General features: G+C 40.3%; 1 protein-coding gene across 1 annotated transcript; it reads left to right on the top strand.

Moving 5' to 3' along the window:
• The first annotated feature begins 274 nt into the window (after positions 1 to 274).
• On the top strand, positions 275 to 13,884 carry sgpp1a (sphingosine-1-phosphate phosphatase 1a). Its single transcript, XM_066677431.1, has 3 exons — positions 275 to 1,285; positions 7,228 to 7,317; positions 12,947 to 13,884. The coding sequence occupies exons 1-3, from the start codon at positions 545 to 547 to the stop codon at positions 13,496 to 13,498; spliced, it is 1,383 nt and encodes a 460-aa protein (XP_066533528.1). The 5' UTR covers positions 275 to 544; the 3' UTR covers positions 13,499 to 13,884.
• Positions 13,885 to 17,527: the final 3,643 nt, after the last annotated feature.

A 17,527-nucleotide genomic window follows, 5' to 3' on the forward strand; every position in this document is an offset into this window, starting at 1 on the left:
AGAAACAGGAATAGAGGGACTGCACCTTGTTGAGTTATTAGAGGAATGGGTACTCGGGCTCATTGGATTAATACTGCAGAATATAGCCGCACTAGGAAGCATTAGATTACAAGAGCTGAATAGTGGAAGTCGAATCGTCGGTGTAGAAGGTCAGTGTTATTGGTGGGACATGGGGCATGGGGGGGGGACCCACGACTACGTCATCAGCAGTGCGAGTGTGCGGTCGTGCGCGTTCACGCAAGCCCCGAAGGCTTCATTCAGTCTGAGCGAGGAAGCTAAGCGTGTAACTGTTCCTCAGTCCAGATTAGATTTCGTGCGTTTACCGTCGATGTTTTCGGAGAGGTGCGCTTAGCTGTGAACACCAGAGCACGGCGGATTCGCTCGAACTGGGCTCTAATGAAACGGGGAGAGTCCTTTTAGGGCGCATTTTTAATTAGTTCGCTAGCTTAGCGGGCTAACTGCTCTGTGTATATGTTGGCGTTGAACGTCTTGCTACGGAAGCGGCGCTCAGAGAGGGTCTCTTAGGCGCCTTTTCACTTTTATAATGGCGAGCGCTGCGGTCCGGGGGTTTATTCGCCTCTGCAGACACTTACAGGATCCGAGCCATGTCGCCAGGTTTCAGCAGCTCTGCGGCGTTAAAGGGACATTTCCCCGGAGGTCTCCCAGCTCCGCGGAGGAGGAAAAGGAGCCGGAGCTCTCTCCTAACGGTGCCTGTGGGAGACTGGGACAGGAGGACGGGGAACCGGAGACCAAGGGCCCTCGACTCAGGAGGAACCCGGACACAGTCAGGAGCCACGGTCCTGTGAATGGAGCGGCGGAGGGAGAGGGCTCAGGACCGGTGAAGATCAGCGGACTGACCTCTGCACCCAAACACATCGGTGAGGATGGAGAGAAAGGAGAGCCGAGGGGAAGAGTGAAGCCCCTCCGCAAGAACTCTCTAACCGGGGACGTTGGACAAGAGTTCATCATCGAGAACAAGTTCCTCTTCTATCTGTTCACCATAGGCACTGAGCTGGGAAATGAGATGTTCTTCATCGTCTTCTTCCCCTTCCTCATGTGGAATGTGGACGCCTATGTGAGCAGGCAGGTGATCCTGGTCTGGGTCTGGGCGCTCTTCTTCGGACAGTCCACTAAAGACCTGGTGGGATGGACACGTCCTGCCTCTCCGCCCGTGGTCAAAGTGGAGGTCTTCTACAATTTTGAGTACAGCATGCCCTCTGTCCACGCTATGACCGGGACATCAGTCCCTTTCTGCCTCTTCCTCATCACTTACAACCGCTGGGAGGTAGGGTCTGATTACATGTACATCTTGTTTACCTCATTATTAGTTCAGAAGTGTCAAAGCAAAGATGATTGCACCACTGATGTCACATTTAGCTGTTTTATTATCTGCTGTTTGAATGATTTGTTTAGAAGTGGCAAGAGTCAACAAATCAAGCTTTTCTGATGCCCTCATACATCAGAATAGTAATGGGTATTACAGCTTGGCCAAACCGTGCAGCCTCTGAAGCCACATGAGATCAACAGGAAACACTGACACGTTCACTAGGCTGAAAGTGGCCCTCACCAACACTTTTCATGACCCACAGTCACTCACTCAACCGTCCTTGTCCAAATGAAGTGATTTAGCAGATCAGTGTCAATGGCACACGATTTTGGGAGTGGTTTATCACTTAAAGTCCTAGCTGTTCATGGAGATTAGACAGATTTTAAAGCTTTATCTTGCTTTGCTTTAGTTGAGCTGTTTTTTTTAAACGGGTCAAAGACGAGACATAACTTTTGTGTCCCTACTTGATAAATATTATAAAAATATATTCACATGAGTGGATATAACTTCAATTTATTGATTAAATGATTTTTTCAAAACTCAACCCAGAAAACGTAATGTTGCAGTTAATTAACATTTAACATAAGGTTATTAACAGTTAAATGTGAATGTGTAGAAATGTCTTTGAGCTAAGGTCAGTGTTAGCTTTTATCACTGGGATAACTGTAAAATGAGAGAAAGAGAAGAGAAAGGTGATTGTAATGTCTTGAAATAAGATGAAAAAAGTGAGCAAAGTACATGGAAGATGTAGGATAGGAATGGGAAGCGCTACATCTTAAACAGGAGTCTCATTTTATTTAATGTGTTCTGGTGCATTACGAGTTGTTACGACAGTTGTATTAGCTATGTTTTAATATTAAAACACTTTATGAATATATTGAAATGCTTTAGCAGCAACTTTTTTTATGCTATGACTGAGGACTTCAGATCTCGTTACATGACCTTTACTCTGAAATAAAACAAGAAATTTATAAATGAATAAATGATGTTTTTTTCATAACAAGTATACCTCTGTATTGCCTTACTTTTTTTATAAAGTAGTAATACATCATAATACGTACTGCTGGTATGGCATATTTTCATTCTGTTACTGCTACTTTAATCAATAGAGAATTAAAATACAAATTAAAATATTCTGATGTAACATAAAATCGTCATACAGTGCAACAGAAACATTAGCTTAAATTAACTGTAACAATTAATCATTATATTTTTTTCATGTGAATGCAAGAGAATCCAGGCCTGCTTCATAGAAAATGGAGTTTGATTGGGTTTTATACAGAATACAATGTGTAGCAAAAACATCATTTATACAAATGAACAAAATCCCAAAACGCATTAGAGTACAAACAAGGCACAGAAAATTCAAAACATAGTAAGTACAGTTTCGTCTGAGGTTTTAAATCTTTTGTAAGGGATACACTAAATTTACTAAACGTATACATTTGAAATGACTAAGATATGTCCTTGTTTGTACTCTAATGCGTTTTGGGATATCAATTGATATAGAATATCTTAATATTAACTCAATATTATACATTTGTTCATATTTTTAATATATGGGTGCACAGGCGTAGTGCTGTGGTGTCTTAATTCAAATTACTCATGAAGAACAAAAGAATAGCAGGAAGTCAGGAACAATGCCTAGGGTCATTGTTTCACCTTCTTTCTTTATCTCCCTTGCTAGTCATGTTTTCATAGCCCCTTTCTGTATTTGTCTGTAAATTTAGTAACATGGCTTACACTCTCCTCTGGCTCTTTATCTGAAGAGAATGACTCACACTCTGCAGTGTAGCTGGGTTTTGCTGCGTACATGGCAGATGGTAAACTGTCTTCCCAGTGAAATTTGGACTGGCACAGAGTGGCACTGCTCAGCTTATTTGTGCCACCTGTTTATTTATTTATTTTTTTACATATCGGTTTTAACTTGGGTCTAGCTTGTGGGCATCACTCTACTTCTGCTGACTTTCACAATTGCAGTAATTAATGTCCTGATCTTAGGATCTAATACAAGAAGCAAGCTCATATTTTCATGATTCTGACTGCTTAATATGCTGTAAAGACATCACACTGCTTTACTGCATGTCCAGCTGAGAGTTTGGCTTAAAAATGGATTCTAATAGCCATGCCTACTTGACTTTAGAAACATGAGTAATAGTGGTCTGAGCCAAGGCTAGCCTTAAGCCTGCCAGTGAATTTGAATGCTTGAGCAGGCACTGTTGGCACACACAGTCACCAGACAGCTACATGCCTGTGTGTGGATTTAACTTCATATTGGCCCTTGTGAACAAAGAATATATATATATATGTAAATTCAATAGTTGATCATTTGTGAAAAAAATAAACACAAAAAACTGTCCTGATGGTCACGAATGGCTGGGATATTATTTTTCACCTAATATTATTTTTGATAATATTACTTTTTGAGGATCCTGTGCAGCACTGGGCCCTATTTCTTGAAAATATCTTTATTGGGTTTCCACAAGGGTCAGAAGTGGGAATATGGGAATTTTTGACCATTATTCCAAAAGCATCTTTGTGTTAGACATTGATGTAGGATGAGAAGGCCTGGCTCACAGTCTCTGCTCTAATTCATCCCAAAGGTGATCTGTCAGATTAAGGTCAGGACTCTGTGTAGGCCAGTCACATTCTTTCACACCAGTCTCACTCATCCATGTCTTTACGAACCTTTCTTTGTGCACTGGTGCACAGTCATGTTTAGTGATCGACCGATATGGGTTTTTTGATGGCCGATGCCGATTTATAAACAGCAGTAGTGGCCGGTGGCCGATATGTAAAGCCGATATTCCCATTCCTCAGGCAGTGAATAAACTAGAGACATTATCCTGATTTATTTTTACAGAAAACCCTTCAAATGTGTAAAAGAAACCATTTAGAGCTATTGAAATATATATGAAGTGGTCAAAAGCTTATGAAAACCACAAAAAAATGTCGGCGCTTGTCTTATTTTTTGAAAAAAAAAAATGTTAGTGATTATAAACTGAAGAGTTAATGAGTCCCATTTACTTATTTTCTTTTTAAAATTGTGTCTCCAGGGGTCTACTTTCATCGGGTAAAATTTGGAGTTGATACCTCCTACTAATTTGAAGTTATTCAAACTGGAACAGACAGTGGACAGTTTTAGAACCCAAGCTCTCCATAAGGAAAATGATTACTTTTACTGCAAAAACACAGTGTATATATCTTGTCTAGACCTAATGTCGACATCTTAGTGTATTTTTAATGTTTTGTTTTTTTTTAACTTACTATGAGAAACTCGTCTCCTGTCCCTCACCAAGAGGCCATTTACCCCTCACCAAACAGTAAAAACCCTTAGTTATGGTGTGTTTTATTCTGATGTACTGAGTTTATTTCTGATGTTTACACTTGTTTCTCACCGAGTACAGTGTTCCTTTAAATGATTGACGTGTTAAAAGGCGAGAGCTGCACTCTGATTGGCTGTAGAGCAAGGCAACCTCCCCCATGCCCCTGCTGCATTTAAATGTCCTCAGTAACTAGTAAAAGACATCTAAGCTTTGAAACATGATTATTGTTTGTAGAGCTTGTGGCTGACAAACAGAAACGTTTGAGTCTCTCGCGGTGTCTGGGTCTGTTAGGCACTGAAAACATATGCGCTCTGCTGCGTGTTTATCCCTCCTCCTTGGGTGCGCAATGCCATAACTCTGCCCCTGATTGGTCTACAGACTTGATTGACACGTCGTTGGAAAGCTGAGAGCCTAAGCTACACGGCAGAAGGTGTGACATGGTCCATGGGGATCATATTTTAATTATTTTTTGAAAATGTGTCCTTTTTTTCGGCCAGTACTCTTGACACAAATATGAGGATCACGCATGAACGGTTTGACGGAGAGACTCAGATTTAGTCTCGTTTTGAAGGGGACACTTCGAGAAGCAGCGTTTTTTTTCATTGATGAAGAAGAAATCTGACGTTTGGATTATCTTTTTTTTTTTTGGCTTTATTTCCTTAGCCCTACATTTTAGTGTATATCTTCGTGATCCTGAGAGTCTGACCGTTTGACTGGTGTATGGTATGAACACATTACTCAAATATGGAGCTGTGAAAAATCAGAAAATCTGTACTGTTTCTAATATTTTTTCATAACAATTTCCAATGACAGCAAAAATACTTATTTATTGAGTGAGATTATATATAAAATGATTAAATCAATGAAAATCAGTGACTTTAAGCTTTAATTTGGTACATTGACTGTCGCCTTTGGACCTGTAGTACTTGAGATATACTGACGGATATAACAATATCCGTTTTATAGGCACCGCCGACCAATGAGCAAAATAAGAGGCTAAATAACGCTGGGTTTCTACGTTATAGCTTTCAACTCAGTCGTTTATGACAGCAGATTGTTGAGTGTATATTACAAAGAGCAGCCAGTAACAAATAGTGAGAGCTGAAGAAGAGAAAATAATTCATACCGTTTTCTCTGATGAGACGGCATGCAGCTACAGGTTGGATGATTGTACTCCTGTACTTGTGATCAATGATGTCTGTCTGTAAGATGGCAAAATGGATGCAAGGGGTGCTCTAACAGCCAGAATGACAGAGCTGCCCACAGCATTGCATATGTGCATTGTGTAAATATCAGCCTCTAATATATCAACCGATGCCAATTATATAAAAAAATGCCAAAAATCTGCCAATTAATTGGCCGGCCGATATATCGGTCGATCACTAGTCATGTTAGAACAAGAAGTGGCCATCCCCAAACTGTTCCTACAAAGTTGGAAGCATGAAATTGTCCATAATCTCTTATGCTGAAGTATTGCATATTCCTTTCATTGGAACTAAGTGGCCGAGCCCAGCTCCTGAAAAACCCCCACGGACTTCCCCTCCACCAAACTTTACGCTTGGCACAATGCAGTTAGACAAGTACCATTCTCCTGGCAACCGCCAAACCCAGACTCATCCATCAGATTCCCAGATGGAGAAGCGTGATTCATCACTCCAGAGAACATAACTCCATTGCTCTAGATTCCAGTGTCAGCATGCTTTACACCACTTTATCCGACGCTTTGCATTGCGCTTGATGATGTTAGGCTTGGATGCAGCTACTTGGCCATGAAACCCTCTATGCATTGGTCTTGAGCTAATCTGAAGGCCACATGAAGTTTGAAGGGCTGTAGTGATTGAAAGTTGTCGACCTCATCATCAGCATCCACTGACCCCGCTCTGTCATTGGCCTACCACTTCGTGCCTGAGTTCCTGTTGTTCCCAATAACATCCAATTTGTTATGATACCACTGACATTTGATTGTATAATATTTTGTAGCCAGGAAATCTCAAGATACTGGACTTTACTGAGCTCCGGAGAGAGACCCATTCTTTCATATATGTTTTTAAGAGCAGTCTGCATACCTAGGTGCTTAGTTTTATACACCTGTGGCCATGGAAGTGATTGGAACCCTGAATTCAATGACTTGGATGGGTGAGTGAATACTTATGGCATTATAGTGTATTTCATCTTGTTCCAGCAACACTAAGGGTGGAGGGAAACAAACTTGCTCTTTTGTGCCTAGTCATATTGTTACATCAGCAAACTCCTCAGAAGTTCAGAGCATCTTTGGCTTTCATTTCCTCTTTGACTTTCACTTCACTTTGGAATTGATGCTACATTGGAAAAGTGTAGGCTTGCATCTGAATGGATTACTGCAATGAGGCATGGTTTATTATTATTATTATGCTTTTATGAAAGTAAGGTAAGTAAAATTTAAGTTTAGTGAATTTTAAGTAAAGTTCTGTTTAAATGGTCTCTCAGAATATTAGATCTGCTGTATTGTTCAAAAGGCGGCACCACAGCCTAATTCTGTTAATTTATTATATCCTCATTTGTGTTTGCTTCTTCCCCTGTTTCTTTGTCTCACAGTACCCTTTCCTGTTTGGACTGAGTGTGGCCATATGCTGGAGCTTCCTGGTATGCATAAGCAGAATCTACATGGGCATGCATTCTGTTTTGGTGAGTAAAACATTAATCCTTCTAAACCTTCAGTGCTGTGCATACACGCTGTACATCAGTGTATGTTTTTAAGGTGTGACATTAATTGGCTTCCATGATTGAGACTGTTTTGAATGATATTTTGACCTTTTTGTGATTGTGAACCTCAACATTGTGTCATTTGTTGTTTAGCTAGTTCATAAGTTTGCTTAGTGACTTGTTCATGCTAACAATGCAGATTTGTCAGCATTTGGACTGTGTCACAAACCAGGGGCAATATGACTGCATGATCTTTCACCCAACAATAAGACAATAGTGCATATAAAAAACCCCCCACAAAAACAGTAGCATACGTTTAATGAAAAGGGTCTGGATTTCAGCATAGTAAGCGAAACAGATATCAAAATTGAACATACCCATGTCTTATTTCCTCCACCTCCGTAGTTGGAACCCCCTTGGGTCAGTGTGGATGCTTGGAAGCTAAAATTGCAGGCGATTGAGTCACCATGGCTGACTCAGAAGCATCTGTTTTGTGTATTAATCACAGGATGCTGATTTATTTCTTTATTTATTTTTACTGTTCTTGCAGTAAGTCTCTCCGATTTTTAAGCTTTCTACTTTTGCCCTGGGAAGACAATGAAGCTTAGTGGATCAGCTTTTTGGGGGGAATTAGCGATTAGGGCTAGGGAATATTGCACATAGTATTTCTTGTTCATAAGATTTTTGGTTATCCTGATTTATTCAAAATGTTATAAACCATTATTAAAATAGAAATGAAATAGACATGGGAGAAATATGTGTATTGTGGAATCTGGTACCATTTTATCAATTTCAATAAATAAACCATTATATAAAGCATAGTGTTAGCCCTATAAATACAGAATAAAATGTATGAAAAAGTTAACTTTTGAGGCAACCAATTAAAATGATTTTAAATGGTGCAATAGAATTTAGATCAAAAAAGAGAAATTAAGATTTTAAATCACAGCTCCGGGGACCTGGAGGTTGTGGGTTTGAGCCCTGCTCCAGGTGACTGTCTGTGAGGAGTTTGGTGTGTTCTCACTTTGTCCACGTGGGTTTCCTCCAGGTGCTCTGGTTTCCTCCCACAGTCCAAAAACACAGGTTGGTAGGTGGATTGGCGACTCAAAAGTGTCCGTAGGTGTGAGTGTGTGTTGCCCTGTGAAGGACTGGCGCCCCCTCTAGGGTGTATTCCTGTCTTGCGCCCAATGATTCCAGGTAGGCTTTGGACCCACCGCGACCCTGGATAAGCGGTTACAGATAATTAATTAATGAAAAAGATTTTAAATCAGCCATAAAAAAGTGTATAATAACTGAAATAATTGGGTAAATTGATACAGTTGGTGGGGGTGGGGTTTCTGAATAATGTTTGCAGGCAGTCTGGATGTGGTGAAATAAACAGGCGAGATATAAATGACATAGCATAGATGCCAAATGATGATCCAAACATTCATTAACTGTATCTTAATTTCTGCCAGTATTCTCTTTATGCATTAACTATGCAAATCGAAACATGTTTTTATTTTTAGGAATATACAGAAGTAAATAACAGCAGGGATGTAATAGTGTCATAACACAATCTGTAGCCAATCTTCATGCACAGCTGTATAACCTCCTGTCAAGAAAACAGCTTTCTGCTTGTTTCAATGTAATTCAATTTCAGTGGAGCTGTTAAGTGTTTATAGCAGAAACTGCTTTTCCAGTAGCAATAATAGTCGTGCAGCACTAACAATGATGCAGACTGGCAGCAGCGAAAACAGGAATACATCTGTGCTGCATTGTAGCAGATGTTTAATGACCATGACATGCTTGATCTATATTTAGTTTTGTTGTTGAAGTTGGTGTTATTGGGTTTCATTTTTTTTTCTCCTGTTTATGCAGAGTTGTGCCAGTGTAGGAAGTAATTTAAAATGTGTCAAAGGTTTGCTTGTTTAATATTGCACTGGATGTTTAAGTGCAACACTGCAAATCAGATTTTTAAAAGTGATATCTGACATGAAAGTACATTTATGTAAATGTAAATATGTTTCTAAAAAGATCATGGTAATTTGAACTGCATGATCTGCAGCGGGCTATTGAGTGTTTTTCTATCCCTCACTATATTGAGCCTGACAGAAATCCAAGAGAGATTGCAAGAGAAAAGCGTTATATTTTACGCCATAAATCTCCTAGCTAGGTATTCCCAGTATGGGCATTATATGGCAGAAAGAGCAAGAAGCAGAGAGAGAGAAGGAGCAGCCAAACAAGAGTTAATACTGGATTGAATTTACACAGTAGAGTGAGCTGAAACAGACATGAGGACACAAGTTGGAGCAGTAAGTATTTGTTTCCTTTGGCGAAAGTATTATCAGTTTTTGAGTTACTGAGCAGTGAGCTAGTGTTTATGGCTGATAACATGAGCCGGATTAGCTCACGTTTTCACCTTAGACATCGATTCTGGTAATATGTGCTTTTCTCTGGTTGCTGTGTCAATAAAATGGCTAAAGTTACACTTTGTCATCAACAAAGCTTGGGTTCCACTGACACAAAGAGTTAGAATCAGGTTTAGAGCAAGGGTGAGTGGTAGTACCTGCTAACTTTAGCTGGATTAGCTCACTGTTTAGTGTTGGACATATTCTGGTAATGTGTGTTATTCTGTCAGTTGCTGTGGTTATAACGGAGAGAATACCACCAAAGTTACACTTTATGGTTGTAGTACACAGTCCAGTGTATATTATAAGCGATATGAGTTGTCATGTAGTCAACATAATTTTATTCCATTACACACATTCCCCCAGCTTAACATCAGCTGAAGCCCTGAGCACCATTCACAACCTCTGTAAACCCACGCGGAAAGAGAGTGAGCGTGAGACTTGATTTCATAACAATACTGTAAACGTGAATTACACTCAGCAGCAGGTAGGCGGTGCTCAGGAGACAAAAAAGTCCATTCTTACATTGTATTCCTTTAATCAAGGTATCTTAGGGAAATGGAGAAATGCTAAATGTTGTCACCCCTGGATATTACTAGCCACATCATAACTTGCTTGCTTACTTACATTTGCACATTTTCAAATGAGTGATTAATCTTGCAAATTCCTGCAATTTTCATGTATGTATGTCTGTATTTTGTGTGTATTGATGTGATCATACAGCTCCATCTTGATGAGACTGTACTTCCAGCTCTGGAAGTTGTCCATGTGTTTCCTTACCTCAGCTATGATAAGAGTTCATAAGGCCCACTGTGTCAGCAGATTCTGACTAGATTACCCTTCTACCTTGTGTGTTTTGTTTCCCCACTGTGAGTATACTGCTTGAACATGGGTAATAATGGGTCCTCTGTGTTGAAGGTCATTTTGTAATCACTGGCAAACCTTGAACACACATCACGCCAGGTCTGAAAGCAGGAGTACATGGGTGAGCTGCACAATTTACAGCAAGCAGAATCTGAAGTGTGCTAGAGTGGCTGAAACTGAGCTTACCTTGATGTCATTGAGAAAAAAGAGGGAGAGACGATTAACAATAATTTAGAGAATATCAGACAAAGCTGATATTATAAAGAGAAATGTAGCCCATATTTGAAGAAATTCCCGATTTGCCTTGAGAGAACAAAAACAGGAAATTGGAAAGTGTCCAATAGTTTGTTTGTTTTTTGCCAGGAACTGGCAAGAATAATGTTTATATTCCATATTTGCTCAAAATTTGGACCAGTCCACTGAGGCCTTGTAAAATAACTTGAATTGTTGTTACAGTTCAAACAGACAGAAATACTATTTTTGCTTGCCTCATGTAGCTTCCAGTGATATTTTTAAAAGCTTGGCTTGGACTTTTGCTCTATTTCTGTTCCATAGAAGGGTAATATTGACTTATATTTGCACTTTGGAATTACTTGTGGTCAGAAGTCTTCAAATTTTGGAGATGGCTAACTGCAATACCAAAAGTGCAACAAAACTATATAACTTGAGTTACAAATGAGTTTCTTTGGTATTTCAAACAGTGAATTAAAACTTAGACAACTTAAACTTTAGCCATGTACAAAACACTCCCCCCACACCAAAAAAATGTTTTGTTTTTTTAAATAATACAGTTCCACATTAAACACAGAACTTTTTTTAAGGTAAACAAACCAGCAACAACCCCACAAACATAAATGCCCCCTTCAATAGTCGAGGTTCTTTTTACTCGCAGATCTTATGTACATAGGACACTTTACAGTCAAATGTTTTCAGAGAATATTTTGAGGCCTTTTTTGGACACTTTTTCTTATACACAGTTGTTCAAATATGCGACATCACACTCTGAATTGTTGTCAATTTTTAGTTTGCTGTATTTAAACAAAGCATTGTGTAAAAATTTCGTAACGAATAGAAATGCTCCTGAATTACTTTGAATAAACCCTATTTACATTGACTTCCATTTAAAGTTGAGTAAGTTTTCTTCTGTGGAGAGTTTTTCCTGTAAAGTTACTAACTTGGAGATGCGTGTTTTTCTTTGAACAGCAACAATATACAAAACAAATGTTATCATCGCTTCAGAAATGTAGCGCATTGTGGCTATTCATTTTCTTTCTTAGAAAAAGCTCTAATTTTAGAATTATCATTGCCGCTAATCAATACTAAGTTGGATTGGGTGACTGTCTGTGAGGAGTTGGTGTGTTCTCCCCGTGTCTGCGTGGGTCTCCTCTGGGTGCTCTGGTTTCCTCCCATGGTCCAAAAGCCCACGTTGGTAGGTGGATTGGTGACTCAAAAGTGTTGCCCTGTGAGTGTGTGTCTCACCTTGTGAAGGACTGGCACCCCCTGCAGGGTGTGTTCCCGCCTTGCGCCCAGTGATTCCGGGTAGACTCCGGACCCACTGCGACCCTGAATTGGATAAGTGGTTTCAGGCAATAAATGAAGTTGGACTGGAAACATGCTCTATGTATAATTCCCACAACCCTGTTTTACAGTATTTTAGTTCTAAACTAGAGTACAGTGACAGCTGTTCTCAGGAGTTTTCAAATAAAATTTTTTGTGTCTTATGAAAGGAGAAAAGTGATGTTTCAAACAATGGCCTGTTTGTATTTCAGCTTGGATGACTGTTTTGTTTTGAAAGAGGGGGAAGAGGGACAAGGAGAAGGGAATGAAAGAAAAGGAGTGTGTGTGTAGTGTGGTTTCTGACATTTGTGGAATCTTGCACCCAACAGGGGATTTATTTGAACTCAGTGATTTATGCTTCTGTTAAAGCACACAATTACAAAATGTCTGAGGTAAATTTGGACCCTAGTACATCAGTCTCTGCCTACAGATACTTTTGTGTCTGATAAGATGCACTGTTCACACTGAATCCTTTCTGCCAGACAACGCTATACTTGCCTTTCACTGAGGTGATTTCAGTCCCTAGTGCTGATGTAAATGTGGCTCTGTTGTGTTCGACACCTTTTGCCTCACAGGCAAAACAATTCTCTTGGAATGTTTTACATTATTTTCAGGTGCTTGCAGTCTTCTGATCTTAGACCAGAGAGGCAGCTATGCCAGAATTTCTTCTAAGGCTTTATTTATTAAACATGAGGTTTTTTTTAAGCCCCACCTGCTGTTAAGTGCTGTGTGCTTTTTTTTAAAAATATGTTTGTATTTTTAGTTTTCACACCTAACCTCATTTTTCTCATGTCTTTCAGGAGGTGATTGCAGGCTTCCTCTACAGCTTGTTGATCCTGGCTGCTTTTCATCCAATCCTGGATGACATAGACGAGTTCTACCTGTCCAGTTATTATGCCCCTCTGGTCATCCTGCTGGTACACATCGGCCTGGCCCTTGTGGCTTTCTCCCTGGACTCCTGGAGCACATCACGGGGGGACACTGCTCAGGCTCTAGCCACTGGTGCTGGAGGTGCTCTGGCCTGCCACCTCAACCACCAGCTGGGCATGCAGCAAGACCCTCCTCTTGCTTCCCTGCCTCTGAAATTGCCTATTATTGATATGGCTTTGGTAGGACGCTCTCTTCTGCGCCTCCTAGTAGGAGTGGCTGTGCTCCTGGCCGTGAGGGCAGTTATGAAGACAGTGGCCATACCACTAGCATGCCGGCTTTTCAGAGTGCCCTCTGGCGATGTCCGCAAGGCCCGGCAGAACGCTAATGTGGAGCTGACCTACCGCTTCTTGGTGTATGGTACAGTGGCTTTCTGCTGTGCCTTTCTCGTGCCACTCTTCTTTAAACACCTAAACCTGTCCTGAAGAAGCTGTTCATCGTCTGTATTAACCAGTAATTTACCATCGGTTTTAAGTTCCTCTCTGCCAACACTGAGTGCCCAAATAAATCTGGGATTTCCAAGTGTAGTATCCACAGTGGGCAAATAAACCACTAGTGAATTTTTGGTGAATGTCTGAAATATGTTCCTTCTTAGTAAATGTGTTTTTCTTATTTTTGAATTATCTTTTAATTTTATTTGCTTGTTTTTTTTTTTTTTTTGTTTATAAATGTGTTTTAATCTACCAAATTTTCTTTGGTCTTGTTAAATTTTGCCAAACACAAGCAGAAAAGGCATCTAATTTATACCACTCCTGAGATCAATAAAGCAGTTTTGTATGGAGAGAGAGATTAGTCTTAGAATACTTTACAAATGAGTTAATGTAAATCCACAAATTAAACATAAGTCACAAATAAGTTTCACTCTTCACAAATGAATACATCCCAATCTGTGTCTCACAGTCTGCAATTTGTACAAATTCAGTTACATTCATAAATACATGTTTTTGTTTTTCATACATATCTTGATTTTATGCAAAAATAAATCTGTTTAAAGTTACATTGCATATATCTGTAAAATCGAAGTCTCGAATTTAAAATATAAAATTGTTGAATCTGCGTTTGTGGATCAAGTCACTTGCGTGTTTTCCGTGACGTGCATTTGTTCATTTCCTCTCTCGGGTTTTTGGGATTTTGAGACTTTCGCATTTCACCCGATCCAAATACAAATGCAGCCTGATCCACAAATGTGGCCAGCAGCCGAACAACCTACCGCTAGGTGGCACTGTTGTTTTGGGACGTGTGGGGGCCAACTTAAATGCAGACGCATTTGCACAACATTTAATGTGGAAGTTCGAACAAAAATGCAGCTGAATTCATCTTCATATCACAGACAGGAGCGGGTGATCACTGTGGAACGCTTTTGAAGGTGCCCTAAATTTAACGACGTTAAAATCCAGCGGACTATAGTTGTCAAATAAAATAGGTTAAAATCTTTCCGTATTTGGACACTAAAAGTCGTGTTGTATATTGGACTGATACCGGACGCAATGTGCTTCGTATTTTTGAGCCTGGTTTGTTAAGAGGGGTGATATGTTTCAGACAGACAACCTCAGCCTGTGGGAAGGCCCCTAAACAGAATATGCGCTTCTTATTGGTCATCGCTTTTATTTAGCCAATCAGCAGCAAGCGTTAACTGTCGATTATTTACTGCGGCAGCCAATGGAATCACAATCACAATCAATGGAGTCCCGCCTACAGGGGGTTTTGTTGCAGCCTTGAAAGCAACAAGTCAGTCCTGAAACACTGGGGGAAAACAACAGTGCCACCTGGCGGTAGGTTGTTCGTCTGCATTTGTATCGGGATATATCTATGAAAAACAAAAACATGTATTTTTGAATGTAACTTTGTACAAATTGCAGACTGTGAGACACATTGGGATGTATTCATTTGTGAACAGTGAAACATATTTGTGACTTGTGTTTAAATTGTGGATTAACATTTACGCATTTGCGAAGTATTTTGAGACTAATCTCTCTCCATACTTTTGACCCTCAGACGGATTTGTCCAGAAATCCCTGAACTTCAGAGCAACAGTCTCACAGCTGACACGTAGCTGCAAAAGACTTAAATGTTTGGAAATGTTTCTGAACTGTTTAAAATCCCATAACATTTCAGCTTTGTCATGTATGGATCCTGTTTGTTTGATCTCCACCCCTTCTCAAAAGCCATATTACCTACATCCATCCTACACCACTGTGTTCTCTGTCTCCTTAACAATGAGAAATCTTCTTTCCCACTACAGTGAGCATGATCACTTTGTCTTTTTGCCCATGTTGCTCATGTACACAAACTTAAGAGCTGGGGGCTTTCCCTTCCAAGCCTTACTCGGATTATCTCTTAATCCTAGCCTCTTCCTGAAGCCTGTTTAGTCTTCAGACTAAAGCCCAGAACAGAGATGTGGATTAAGGATTTTGCTGAACAGAGATTGTTCCAAGGCAACGTGTGGCTGTAGTGAGTGGGCTTTTTTTAGTGAAAGTCAGTACGCTAAATTTATGGCATTTTCACTCTCTCCAGGTTTTATCCTCACCTCAAAAAAAATAGAATTGTGTTTTTTTTTTCTTTTTTTCTTTCCCCCTCCTCCCTTGGTTTTGTTTGTTTTTCAAGCAGGGAAATATCTAAGCACACCAAAATGTGTCACATCAAAAATGAGAATGTACTCTGCTGATCAGTCTTGTTTTGGGGTGGGAGCAAGAAAGAAAATAGAAGGTGGTCCTGTGTTCTGGACTAGTTCATATTTCTGTTCTAGTTTTACAGTTAGCAGCTAAAGTTTAACTAGTTCTTTATTTACTTGCTCTGCTGAGCTGCTTAGCTCAAACGTGCTAAGTACACCTTATATTTGGATCAGTTCAAGGTCTGATCATGTTCTCTGGGACTACACTAGGACCACTTCCACTCAAGGGTCATGGTGCGGTTCCATTGGTCCACACCAAGGGACCAACTAACCAGACTCTGATATAACAGGACTTAAAAGTGCAGGTGTGTTTATACTTCTGTACCCTGCTCGAACAAGAAAATGATATACCGATCTACCATAACATTATGAACACCTCCTTGTTTTCTACACTCACCATCCCTTCCCTCAGCTCCACTGATCATACAGCAGTACTTTGTACAATTACAGACTGTAGTCCACTTGTTGCTCTGCACACTGTTTCCCCCCTTTCACCATGTTCTTCAATTGTCATGGCCACCACAGATCAGGTATTTTCTGGGTGGTGGATCGTTCTTAGAGCTGCAGTGACACCGACATGGTGGTGATGCATTATGTGTGTTGTGCTGGTATGCGTGGATCAGACATGGCAGTGCTGCTGGAGTTGTTAAAAACCTCAGTGTCACTGCTGGACTGAGAATAGTCCACTAACCAAACAACATCCAGTATCCACTGATGAAGGACCAGAGGATGACCAACACACTGTGCAGCAACAGATGAGCTACTGTCTCTGACTTTACATCAATGAGGTGGACTAGTGGGATAGGAGTGAACGATTGAACAGTGTTTAAAAACTCCACTTGTACCAGATCTAAATACACTAATACCCCACCAGTGTCATCAGTGTCCCTGCAGCATTGAGCGTGACCCACAGCCCAAATCATACTTGTTCTGTGATGATCCTGTGGGTGTCCTGATCATTTAAGAACAGGATAAATCTGGGCAAACAACGATCTGTAGTTGTAGAACTACAAAATGCTGCTGTGGACATTGGAGCTGAGAGAATGGACAGTGAATTTAGAAGCAAGGAGGTGGTCATAATGTTATGGTTGATCAGTGTTCGTTGTTACATTTTAGTCCTGGTTTGCTTTGTGTGCACACTGATATTTACAAGCTAATCAAAGTGTGTTTCTTTTTTTAAAAGAATGTAATGTGTGTGTGTGTTATGTGAACCAGTCAGATTAATGCACCACACTGGGCTTAATGCACTTGCCATGGTTGTGTAACTTGTGGCACTTATCTAAACTTGAAACACAGCAACATGTGACCTAATTTATGTAGGAATCAAAACGGCATCAAAGAAAATGCACTGCTGTTTTCAACGTACTCTGTTCACTCACATCACGTTCAATCTGGCAACTTGTGACTCACGTCCTGTTGTGGTTTGTATAGATGCCCTTACTTTGTATTGTGTTGAACCAGAAGTCACTTAGGAACCAATTGAAATCCAGTAACTCTGGATTTTTTTTGGTTTGCACCAGAGTTTGAAAGGAAGCGATCACATTCACTTTAACAGAGCAGTCGCGCCAGGGTTTGTTTCCGTTGAGCCGAAGCTGACAAGTACAGACACACCCTTAAACTCTTGTCTTATTGCCACTTTTTAGTTTATTCTTCAGCTCACAATAAGTAGTGAAGAATTGAGGGAATAAGAGGAGGGGGGCTTCCTGTTGGAATGAATGCTTTATGCATGACCTCATAGACGGCCGGTTGTTTCGGGTGGGCAGATACAGATGCTGAAAAAACA

Source organism: Hoplias malabaricus, chromosome 7, assembly GCF_029633855.1.
Source record: "Hoplias malabaricus isolate fHopMal1 chromosome 7, fHopMal1.hap1, whole genome shotgun sequence".
Classification (NCBI taxonomy): Eukaryota; Metazoa; Chordata; class Actinopteri; order Characiformes; family Erythrinidae; genus Hoplias; species Hoplias malabaricus.